This window comes from Anolis carolinensis, chromosome 6, assembly GCF_035594765.1.
Source record: "Anolis carolinensis isolate JA03-04 chromosome 6, rAnoCar3.1.pri, whole genome shotgun sequence".
In the NCBI taxonomy this organism is placed as follows: domain Eukaryota; kingdom Metazoa; phylum Chordata; class Lepidosauria; order Squamata; family Dactyloidae; genus Anolis; species Anolis carolinensis.
In genome coordinates this window covers 39,499,503-39,512,200 of record NC_085846.1, presented here as the reverse complement: position 1 = coordinate 39,512,200, position 12,698 = coordinate 39,499,503, and the positions used below count along the sequence as shown (strand labels likewise).

The 12,698-nt window shown below is 39.4% G+C and overlaps 1 protein-coding gene across 2 annotated transcripts in view; it reads right to left on the bottom strand.

Annotated features, from left to right (window-relative positions):
* brca1 (BRCA1 DNA repair associated) overlaps positions 1 to 12,698 on the bottom strand; it is an 84,962-nt gene that overhangs the window by 46,046 nt on the left and 26,218 nt on the right. The window contains exons 4-9 of one of the 2 annotated variants that reach the window (XM_008113176.3): positions 11,311 to 11,388; positions 10,044 to 10,132; positions 8,736 to 8,881; positions 5,211 to 5,307; positions 3,918 to 3,966; positions 379 to 497 (exon numbers count right to left, since the gene is read on the bottom strand). In XM_008113176.3, the coding sequence (XP_008111383.1) occupies positions 379 to 497; positions 3,918 to 3,966; positions 5,211 to 5,307; positions 8,736 to 8,881; positions 10,044 to 10,132; positions 11,311 to 11,388 (578 nt within the window). Of the gene's footprint in view, positions 1 to 378; positions 498 to 3,917; positions 3,967 to 5,210; positions 5,311 to 8,735; positions 8,882 to 10,043; positions 10,133 to 11,310; positions 11,389 to 12,698 lie in introns of both variants that reach the window. The other variant, XM_008113175.3, reaches the window with a different exon arrangement.

Genomic DNA, 12,698 nt, shown 5'->3' with positions numbered 1-12,698 from the left:
TGTGACCCATTTTGAATTTCAGTATTTTGGATAAGGGGTGCTCCACATGTATACCTAAACACAACTATTTAATTTTCATTGATTAGTTAATGAATATCCTGCCTCTCCCCCAAAACAACAACCTTTTGACTTGCTGGGTGTAGCAGAAAGCAAATGAGTTATTAATTAACTAGCAGATTTGCTCTATAACCATTAGAAATGAATTTATGCCATCCCACCAACCAAGACCACAATATGTCATAAAAATAGACCTAGGAGGAGTATGGTAGTCCATTTTCAGAACCTGTTTGTGAACTAACTATCCTGAGTTGCAAAAAGAGCCTGGTTAATAACAGGGCATTTGAATTAAGTGCTTCGTCTAACCAGAAATCTTCATACCTAGAATAGTTAATGCTTCATGTTCAGCACTTGTTCCAGGAAGGTTCATTGGACAATGGTTTTGATTCTCAGCACACTGTTCACCCATATAAGTCAGGGGTTCCTCTATGAAATCCACACTATGGAGAAGAAAAACAAATGCCCAGGTGATCAAAGAAATTATTCTTTTTAAAAATCTAGAATTGTCAAATACAAAAAAGCCAGAACAAACAATGGGGCACTGATTAACACTTTCACATTCCCTCTATTAGTCATGGATGGTAGAAAGAGAACAACTCAATGATAGAATTAGAAGGGGTCTCATCTGCCATCAAGTCTCGCCTCCCACTCAGGGCTAAAAAAAAACCCCATGAATTGAAGCTCTCCAGAGGAGGATACTCCATGATCTCTTTATAATTGGTGCAATTGCTGAAATATTCTTACTGTCCTTACTCTAATTTCTAACCTGACCCTATCCTCTGCAAGGAAAGCATATTGTGGTTCATGTTACAACCTAAAAAAACCCTAAAGATCTCTAGAGATAGGATTGAGATAGATCAGCTTGTATAAGGCTGTCATATAAAGAATGAGAACCAGTCCAAAGTATGGATGGGCTGAGAGTACAGTCTGGGAACCGGTAGGTGGGCTTAGAGTATAAACTGGAAACTAGTCCAAATTGTCAGTCACTTTGGGCTTGCCCTCCTGTTTCTAGCCCATCACTTGAGTGAGATGTCATTGACACACAAAACAAAAGGAACCCTTCTGATTTTGCTTCTGTACTGTCTCTCCCTTCTGTTCTTCCAAGTTGTTTAAATAATTCAGAAAGTTTATAGAAAAAGTAAAGACAGCATATGGCATTTCTCAAGTGGGAAAGAATGTTCCATTTTCTATCCATTGACACATCTCACCCGAAGGACTAAAGTTGCCAAAAAAAAAAGTTAGGCAGCCTGAAGGAAGAGCCCCTTTTCTGCTTTGCTTCATCAAACAGGTGAGAACCAAGTTGGCCATTACATGGAGAACATGGTTCTGCACATAAAAGCTAACTAAAGAAATAGTAGCAACTGCAGAAGCGAAGATACAGTTTTCCCCCTCCTCTTTTCTGGGGTTTCTTTGTTACAATAGATGGGACAGGCTTACTCTTGAGATGATATACCTGGGACAGCAAACCCGCTAAGTGGCTGCTTTGGTCTACTCAGATTTGTGCTCTTGGCAGCTTTTGAGTGTATCTTAACTGGGATATAAAATCACAGCTATGATATCTTACTGTTGTTTTATATATTGAGGGTAGAAGCTAGGTATGATTTTTCTTTCTCTTTTCTTCTTTGTTTAACTATTCATCTATGTTCAATGAGGAATTCTGGTGGTAGCTGCTGTTTACCTTGCCTGTTGTAGGCAGGTAGACACAGCTACAGTAGGATCAGTAAATTAGAATTCTGATCTTTCACATCTCAAGCTTTCCTACAATTTACTGTAGAAACATTACTGTAACTCAGTACTACAAGCCTGTCTCCTTCGCCATCCTCTCAGTGCCAGTGTTGCCAAAAACATGCTAGCATAAGGTAATGAGGAAATAGGGATCTAGACAGATGGAAAAAAGACTTTGTAAAAAGGAGTTTCATCAGCGGCTCTGTTAATTAAGGTATGGCTTTAAAGAATCCAAGCATGTATGTATAACTTCCTAAACAGTCATATAGAAGACATTAAGATTTCATGCACAGCACCAGAGACTATGCCAAGAAGCTAAATTTGCTAAAAATGCTTCAGCTGGGACAGAAAGAGGCAAAGGTCTCAGTGACTCATCAGAGAGCTGCAATTACTTTTTCTGACTTAGCTCCAACATAACAAACAATTGTAGCACGCATGTGCATTGCCACACTAGATTGGCTCTCTGCTTCCATACCATAGCAGAAACAGGGTCAAATGTTAATATACAACTGGTACAGAGAGCAAAAAACTACAGAAAGAACCTACAGCCTTAAATATTGCTAGTTGATCCTGTAGGTTGGGGCAAATCCACACCAAAATGTAGCCCTCACAATGCTCCACTAACCTAACCTACTCCTCTGTTCTCCTTCTGATTGTTAGTACTCAAACCATTGCCTCTAAACCTAGTGTATGAGCTTCTCTCACTTGTGCTGTCTTCCTCAGCCCTTCTTTCTTTAATCATTTCTGCCTTTTCCGCCTATCCCTCTTTCTAGTCCGCTGATCGAGCACCATGAACACTTTCCTTTTATGCCATTTTACTTCAAGGATGTCTTTCCTACCTAGCTTCTCTGTCAATAACTGGAGGGGGTATAGTTTGATTAGTGAAACACCCTATTAATATAACTAACAACCCCTGTAAGTGGGATTGGGGGAACTGTTCGCCTAAGGTCAACCAAGGAACAATGGGATCCAGGCTCAACCAGTTTAGACCTCACTGAAATCAATGGGACAAGTTAGTCATGAATTCCTCCATGAGTTTTGGATTGGTGCAACATAGTTAAAGGATAGGAACAGAGCAGAGAAGATAGCAATCTCAACAGTTAAGTCTAGAATCAGCTGAGGAAGGAGGACAGGAAATTTTAACTTCCAAACAGAAATTGGAGGCTTTTAAGCAGATGGATGGCCATCTGTCGGGGGTGCTTTGAATGCGATTTTCCTGCTTCTTGGTAGGGGGTTGGACTGGATGGCCCATAAGCTCTCTTCCAACTCTATGATTCTATGTGAGTAGTACCAAAATAATGTATTTGTCACAGATATCCTGATCAAGAGAAAGATTTGATTAAAATTAGCTGTAACTTGTTACAACTTTTGTTTTCTTTTTGTTTCAATATAATGCGTTTCCCCCCCCACAAAATTAGATGTATTTAGGGTGGCAAAAAGAAGTATGAGCTCATATCAAGCTAAGTCAAACACAAATAAAGTTGGTTTTTATCTAACCACGAATTGAAGCCTTAAGTCTCTATCCTCATACATGAGTTCAAAGTTTCATATATTTGAGAGAGAAACAGGCTTCCTGTTTGTACTGATCCCACACCTGAGGGGGTTCAGCAAAGTGGTTTAAAACTCTTTGAACCACTTTGAACAAGTATTTACAATTAAACAGCAGAGGTGAATGCCATCTTTTTTGACAAGTTTGACAGCTACAAATGCACATGAAAAACAACAGATTCTTCACCTGTCACTTCACAGGTACTGAGGTTGAAAGCCAGTGGCTCTCCAGTGAAATCACACTTTTTAAGCAATAATATGCAACATCCCAGCAATCATATCTACCTCCTGTCTTCTCCCATATTTTCATGAACAGCACAGTAGAGGTGAATGGGCATTTAATATGAAAACTTAAACCTCAGCAAAGGGGAGCTAATGAAACAGCCTTTCATACTTCTTCAGAACACTTCTCATAGGATATTGTTGACTTTAGACTTCCATAAGAGATTCCCCTCTCCTTTTCCTGCATTTCACTAAAGGGTGAGTAGTAATAGTAAGAATAAGCCCACCTCCAGAGTACTTATGTGATCTCCAGAGACACGAGAAAGTAATAAATAACTGCAAACATTAAATATAACTCCACTTACCACTTGACCGTAGTTGTCTTCTTATAGGTATCTTCAGATGAGTCTGATCCTTAAATAAGCAAGGTTTGCAGTTAAAATTCCTGACAGAAATGGAATGCAAAAGCCACAACTAGCACCTTCTGATGTGAGATACAGTAGGGTCACAAATATCCTGTTTCAAAACAGCATTTTATTTTTCACTCTCTCATAAAATTCAGTACCCAGGTCCCAGGTTACAAACATCCAAAGTACAAATGATTCATAGTTAAGAATGGAGGTGAGACAATAGGAAGTGAGAAAAATCTATCCCTTGGAAGGGAAATTCACTCCTGGAAGAGTTATCATGGGGAAAATGGGTCTCCACTGAAGCTTTTATGCCAATCTTTGTTTCCACAACAAGTCAAATTTTTCAAAATCCAATTATCAAAGGGCAGAAAGTAAGGGGAAATCTTCTGAACAGGGGCACAGACAGCAAAACAATAAAAATGTACCCATTCCAACTTAATTCAGCTTAAGAACAAACTTACAGAACCAATCTTGCCCGTAATTTGGGGACCACTTTTATACCTGACCAAGGTCAATTAGATCAGCCTAAGGATGGGCGACTGGGTGGGTGGGGGTCTGGATGGGAATTCATGGAAGATAACAAGCTCATAGAATAGCCATAGACAATATGAAGAGCTAGTGAAGCATAATGGCTGGATTCTGGGTTTGGGTGTGGTAAATTCAAGTTCAAATTACCATTCATATATATCCATTGACTGGTGCAAGCTAAGACTGTAAAGCAACAATACAATTCCTGTATCCATGGGGGATGTGGTATATAAATTAAATAAATAAATAATGCCATAGTCACACCAGAGGACCTAGAAAATGTCTAAAGAGGACCAGTCGCACAGGTACATGGATCATACTGCCATTTTCATTTTTATAGTATTTTAGTGACACACACACATAGTTTAATGCATATCAAGACTTACCATTTTATTACAGATTGACATGACTGTTATAGGGCTAAAAGTAAGGCCTTGGGGGAGAGAGGTGTTAAAGACTTCCACACACCGAATCTGGTAGAGTTAGGCCCCTTCCACACTGCCCTATATTTCAGGATCTGATCCAAGATTATTTTGCAGCGGAGATTTGTATTATCCAGTTTAAAGCAGATAATCTGGGATCAGATCCTGGGATACAGGGCAGTGTAGAAGGGGCCTTATAGACACTCTACGTGGATCATCACCTCATCAGCAGAATATACAGAACTGAAGCATTACTGTATAATGATATTCTATATGAAATACTTTATCAGGTGCTTACCAACTTCAAGGACAACAGCGTTATTGGAACGGCTTTTTCTTCTCAAGGAATACCTTTTGTTCGTCTCATTGCATACTGGCAAGTTAGAGCTCTCACCCTGCTAAAAGACACATAGATATAATTGGAAGCTTAGAGATATTTGTATTCAGTCTGGTAGCATTTTCCCATTAAGACCTTGTGTTCACAAAGCTGGCTCTTTAACCAAAGAATCCTTTAATATCTCTTGCTGTAGAACTACACTCTCTCTTGAAAGGTAATCCAGATACATTTTATGGATCTGTAAAGAGTCTTTGATTTTAAGTAGCAACATAACATAGATGAGACTCTAGCTGGAATAATGGGAGCAAAGAAATATTGCAGCACCTTAGAGACTGAGACAACAAAGTTGGCAGCACAAACTTTCATCAATGACTTCTGAGGAAATAGACCTAGTCTACGGCTACAGAGAAATTAAGAAAGAGCAGATTGTTTAAAAAATCTGCTTTCCTTCTTATCAGCTGCTGGCATTCAAAGGGCAAAAATGGAAAACTGGATTTATCACGAAATATCCTTCTAGACCAGGTGTGCTCAAACTTTTTAAGTGGGGGGCCAGTTTGCGGTCCCTCAGACTGTTGGGGGGGCAGGGGGCGGACTATGATGAAATAGTCCAAAATTAGGATTGTTGTTGTTGTGTGCCTTCAAGTTGTTTCAGACTTAGGTTAACCCTAAGTCTACAGTTTAGGACAGGGGCCAAGAAAATGACCTTGGAGGGCCGCATCTGGCCCACGGGTCTTAGTTTGAGGACCTCTGTTCTAGACAGTACACACAGCAGAAACGGATAAATTCTGTCAACTAGAGGAGGCAGGGCCAAAACATTTGTCTATTTCTGTAGAAGGGGAGGAAGCCCCTTCTAGTCACAGAACTTGATTTCAGCAATAGATCCAGGTGAAACTCATAAAGAAAACCATGTGAATAAAGAGAAAAAAACATGGACATGGAAGAAAAATAGGGTGGTCCTAACTAAATGAAAACATGAAACTGGAACAATCCCCATACTTATCACAGAAGAAAAAACAGAGGATTCAGATCCTTGGTCCATTTTCTACTGACCAGGACACCAAATATTCCATTATTGGTCAGTGAAGGAGTAGACATAATAAAAATAAACTCTAAAACATCATTGCCCATGTGGGTGGGTATAAAGCTACCTTAGAACCTACTTCAGGAGAAAGGAAGCATACTTACTGACTTGGTTGACTAAATAAATAAATATAAATGAAAAAACTTATAAAATATGCAGAGCAAACAGAGCTCAAAAAACACTTCAGCCAAAATCATATTTATCCACCATACAATGCCTGATGAAAGTAGGAGGAACTCCAGATAAGTCGGCTGCTTCCATACAGGGAAGATGCTAAACTGAAGAAGTAAAAGCCATAGCCACTGAAGAGCAACTAATTATTTTAGCTCTCCTTCTGTGGTACTCTTAGGAAGAGGGGAAAGGAGATAATTTGTGGACAAGCTCTGGTAACCACAGAGACAGCGAGACATTTGTGGTCTCTTTGTAAAAGTCCAGGTACCTGCTGCTGCAGTTCCTCACCTCCTCCTCAGCAAATTGCCCTTCTCTAGATTTCCTTTTCATATATCTGAATGTGATAGATTACAAATGAATCTCTACCCAACAGAGAAGGAAACTTATCTCTAATTAGTGAGCCTCAAATCAAGGATGCTCTGCTGGTTCAAATTAAAATTTACAGTGATGCTGCCTGCATAAAGCACAATTTTAGCTCACACAAGTGAGGCGAAACAGTATATCTCCTCCTATTAAAAGTCCTTTCTTTAAAGATACGCAGTTCTCAAAAGCCTGTCAGAACAAAATAAAATGGCTTGCCTGTCAATGGAAGGACAATAAGAAAAGGTCATTCTAGCCTTCCTGGGAAGTTCCAGAACCTAGAAGCAACCGCCAAGAAGCCATGGGCTACTGCCTAGAAGACCCCAAATAGGATTAAATTTCACCTGTTGGGGACACTACACCACTGATCAATAAGAGAAGTAGGGAAGCTAAAAGCTGGTAGAGTCATCCAATCTTTAATAGCTCATGTGCTTATTCTTTTGAGTTCTAGCAGACCTCCACATCAGCCTTTTATAGTTCACCTGATAACCCAATGAAACCCAGTCACTGAACTAAGTGATTTTCTCTTACTGACAATGTAATCTAACTTTCTTACCTTCGGCATATGCTCTTTTGTCATATGCTTTAGTTCACTTGATTTTATGGCATTGTTAGTACAGTACAGTCTCACTTATCCAAGCTAAACGGGCCGGCAGAAGCTTGGATAAGCGAATATCTTGGATAATAGGGAGGGATTAAGGAAAAGCCTATTAAACATCAAATTAAGTTATGATTTTACAAATTAAGCACCAAAACATCATGTTATACAACAAATTTGACAGAAAAAGTAGTTCAATGCACAGTAATGTTATGTTCTAATTACTGTATTTATGAATTTAGCACCAAAATATCACGATATATTGAAAATATTGACTACAAAAATGGCTTGGATAATCCAGAAGCTTGGATAAGCGAGGCTTGGATAAGTGAGATTCTACTGTATTTTCTCCAGTCTCTTATAACCTCTTATAACCACTTTAACTCAACCTTGATACATTAAGGCAATGGTTCTCAACCTATGGGTCCCCAGGTGTTTTGGCCTACAACTCCCAGAAATCCCAACCAGTTTACCAGGTGTTACGATTTCTAGAAGTTAAAGGCCAAAATATCTGGGAACCCACAGGTTGAGGCCTACTGCATTAAGGCAGCTGGTCATTTTTGAAAACAGATCAGAAGTCTTCCAGACTCTCAGGTTGGGCGGGGGAAAATTAGGAGTTACTGTGGAGATCAGAGTGCTTCTATTTTCCAGTTTCCTGAAGGTGACTGCAATAACATGGCCAGTCCATTTTAACAGACCAATGGCTTATTTTGAACAATTGCTCACTGAAGATTCCCTGCTATGCATTAGTGTGAAAACACAGCCTCAGAGCAGCCATTTCAGTGACTATTAAAATGCATTATGGCTTTGATACTCCAAAACAACAAATATAACTTTCATTCAGACACTTCTTAAAGATAAATAATTATGCTAAAGGGAAGGATTATGTACTAGCACTTTTCTGTAGCTGAGAAATCCAACTCAAGTGCTAATCTATGAAATTAAAATAAATCTTTTATAGAGAGCAGCAATGTTTTCCCTCCCCATCTTTTTCCCCATGTATCAAGCAGGAGTGGGAATAATACATATCTCTCTCTAGGCATTATTTGATGACAGGTCCCAGCATTCCTCACCACTGATTATGCTGGTTAAGACTACTGGAACACAGAGTTCAACAACACCTAGGCCATGTGTTTCCTACCCCTGTCTTAAGAGTGTAAAGCTCAAGGTAATGGTTATTTAATTTTTTTCTTATTGATAGGTAAGACACGCTGAGTGTCCTTCTATAGCAGGATATAAATGCTATAAAGATAGGAAACAGAAGAAAAAATGTTACCAATATAGTATTTCCCTCTTCTCTTTCTTGCACTCTTTTCGATCTGCCCCTGTAGCCTTTAGTGTCAACAACTAGCTGTTCCTTCCATGAATCTGCAACAGAAGTGGCTTCTGTGTCCTTCTTGGGAAAACACTGATCATCTGAAACTGAAACCAATGATACAGAGAAACTGCAAATCATCTCTCCCTGAAGTATAGAGGGTGGCAGTGATTTAAAATGTCATGGACTATGCTGGTAACACATTTCTAAAATGTTTTGATCTTATAGACTTATGCCAAATTGGATACTGCCAGAGAAATAGATCCAAAAATTTTTTGATAGCTAGCTTGGGGAACATCTGAATTAGGCAATCTCTGCAAGGACTGGACCATGTCACTCATGATCCTTTATCAGCACAACTTGAAAACTGGGCAAGACAAGAAACGAAGCCTAATGCAGCTAGGTTAAAGGGTGAAGTAAAAGCAGAAAGCACATACAAACACCAAAATTAACAATCTTGGCAAATAGTTTGAAATTCACTAAATCATGGGTTCCAATGATAAATATGGGACTCTGTAACCAGTATCGTATTTTGTTTTCAATATTTCAAAATATCATTTATAAATAAATATGTATTGTGATCCACCCTGAGTCCCCTTTGGGGTGAGAAGGGCAGAATATAAATACTGTAAATAAATATTACATTTACATTTAAGACTGAATGCATCCAAGAGTTCCCTTGTTTTTATGGGAATGCAACATTTCAGTCGAGCACAAGCAACTCATATATTCACATGTGTAAAATGTATGTTTCAGTTACTATAAAACAGTCTTCTACAACACTGTAGAACCTAAATGCTTACTCATAGTTTTCAAATAGGAATGTTTTACAGTCCTTCTGGCAAACACTTGTGGATAGGCCTAATTCAGTTTCAAAACAAACTGGGATCCACAGATTAAGTGCAAATACCATCTCTCACAATCTCTTTCTATTCACCCTTGTTTCTTGAACAGGATGAATGGAAGAAGCACTTCATATGTTATAAAGATTTTACCAACTGAGGCAAGATAGAAGGGCATAATAGGCTGACATGGGAAGTAATCTATTATTTATTTATGTTTATAATTGTTATCTATTCTTTTCTCCAATGGACTTAAGGCAGGGCATGTGACTCTCTGTGGGTCACAGTCTGGTTATCAAGCTCAGAAGACTTAAGGTGAAAACCAATTATAGGGAGAAAAATGGAGAAAGACATTCTTGTACCCCAAATTGCTCTTCTTTATCTAGCCCAGCTTTGATGGAGTTAATGGAAAAAAACAAATACCTACACTTGAGCCCTGTATCACGCTCAAAAGCACGGATGACATCCAGCACCACTTTGATGACTTGTTTAAATCGAACATCTTCCCTTAGACTTCTGAAACAAACAAGCAAAGAACAGATGTGTAGTCAAAAGGATAAAATGTGTAATTTTCTCAACAGTTCCCTGAGTAACTAAGCTCAGGGGGAGGCCTGTGGAAATGGAATAAGGAAGACGATGATAAAGGTTTCTAAGGAGTAGACTGCAGCCTTCTATCTAATTAAAGAATTAGTCATTTCAAAACACTCTAAGAGACAGTCAGCAGTACACTTGCCATTTCATGCTAATTTAATCTGAGGGGCCTTTTGTATCAAAACAGTAGGTGAGTTTTAAACAACAGTTCCCCTGGCAATTCTTTTCAGGATACCATTTTTTTTCCAGAGATGCAGCACTGCATTGTAGTGGGCTCCAGATGTATTTATCAGTGTAACTCACATGCCAATAGTCTAGCACAGTCATTCACAGGCTGTGCTCCATGGAGCCCTAAGGGCTTTGTGCGCACTTCCCAGAGGCTTCACAGTCGCTCCAGGAAAATAGAATGAAATCAAAGAATAAGAAGCAAAAAGCAGAATTGAAATTAGAAGTAAAATTTTCCAAGTTGAATTTTTAACCCCATCTAGCACAAAACTAGTCATTCTGTGGCCACTAGCTCCAAAGTTATTGTAGCGAAAGACAAACACATGACAAGGCTGAATGGGATGGCAGCCTGTCATGCATATAAAAATTCTATAAAGGGTGCTGTGAGGCAAAAAGTTTCAGAACTACTGGTCTAGCACAATGGTCCCTATTCTCTGATGTTCCAGGTATTTTGGACTTATCTCTCAGAAGCCCTGACTTGAAGCTGATGTCCAAAACACCTTGAGAACTGAAGTTTGAAAATTACTGGTCTACTATATATCATAGGGGACATCAGGAGGGCAAAGACAAGACTAGACAACGGGCTGATCACTCGTCATTCTACTGCACTCGTTTCTCCTTTCCCTCCTTTTTGTATCAGAAACTGTCTCTTTGAATGTGGGAGAGGCTTGCATGTACCTTTCTTCAAGGTTATAAGCTATTTTTGCTCCTCCCACAACCCACCCCCATAACCATGCATCATTTCTGGCAGTAGGATCATTAAGCACCTAATGTACAAAGCTGACTACCAGCACCATTCTCTCTAAGACTGGTCACACTCTGCTGCCTTCCATCATTCCTTGCACTGTTGATATTAAATCTGACCTCAAGTAATTTACCTTTTGGTGACCTTGGCATTGCAAAGTGGACACTGTGTTACACCTGTCTTCTGTCTAAGAAGTTTCAATGTGCAGAACCTAGGAAATAAAATAGGCAAGGCACCTAAGTTGTTAAAACACTCATTGAAACATGTTTTTTTATGCAAAAAGCCACCAGCGCCACTATCATTTGTCAGATATCAGTTACTCCACAATCAAATGTACAAAACAGTTGCAAAGTCATGGAGCCCATGTGCCTTCAGTCTCCCAACTGGATTTTAAAAGATACACTGGTGTGTCAAAAAATGTTGCACTTTCCCTGGAACTATTATTTCATTTCTATGGAGTCCTTTCTACAGCAGAAAAGATATTCTGACCTTGCAGTTTTGTACTTAATTCCTCAGACTTACACACTAAATCTTTTTTCTTTCTTTCTTTTTTTTTTTTTTTTGGGGGGGGGGGGGGTAAGGCTGTTGGCACAAGAAATAGGAATGTCACAGCAAGTAAAAGGAATCTGGTTTCATCAAGCTCATACGTACCGTAGAACGGTTCTGGTCCTGCCTATCTATCTGAACGTATCTCCTCCTATGAGCCCGTTAGAACCTTAAGATCTTCCGGGGAGGCCCTGCTCTTGATCCCACCTGCCTCGCAGGCGCGGCTGGTGGGGACGAGGGACAGGGCCTTCTCGGTGGCGGCTCCTCAGCTGTGGAACTCCCTCCCCAGCGATATCCGGCAAACCCCATCCCTCCTGGGATTTAGAAGAAAACTAAAAACTTGGCTCTGCGCCCAGGCATTCAGCGAATAAGCTCATTGGCTGATGTAATCGGGTCGCAAATCTGTAATTGTAGCAGTATTGAATGACTGAGGATGGTGCAATATCGCTGCCTTGCAGCGTTTTAATTTTTGTACACTTTTTATCATGTTTTAATTGTTTTGTTTTATAGTATATTTGTTGCTGGCCCTCGTGGCAGAATGTAAGCCGCTCTGAGTCCCCTCGGGGAGAAGGGCGGGGTATAAATGCATGTAATAAATAAATAAATAAATAAATATGTTTGAGAACACATTTTTATACAGAGAAATCAATTTTTTTCAGATATTTTACTACCAAATGTATACCATGATTTCAGTAATTTCCAAACAATGTATTGCCTGTGAGTAGCAACATTCAGAAAGAAAGCAGACATCATTGATAAATATATGTCCAAAAAAGGGGGGGGGGGGGGAGAGAAACAGGAGATATGTTTTGATTTCTGATTTTAGGTAGTTCTGAGTAAGTGTACTGCACAAATTTGACAACTTTACATGTGTGAGATGGTTCCTTACACCATTTCAGCACCAAAGAGAGAGAGACCCTAATAGGTAATTTACAGAAATTGAGTGGCAATAGGTTCCAACATAAGATGATTTTC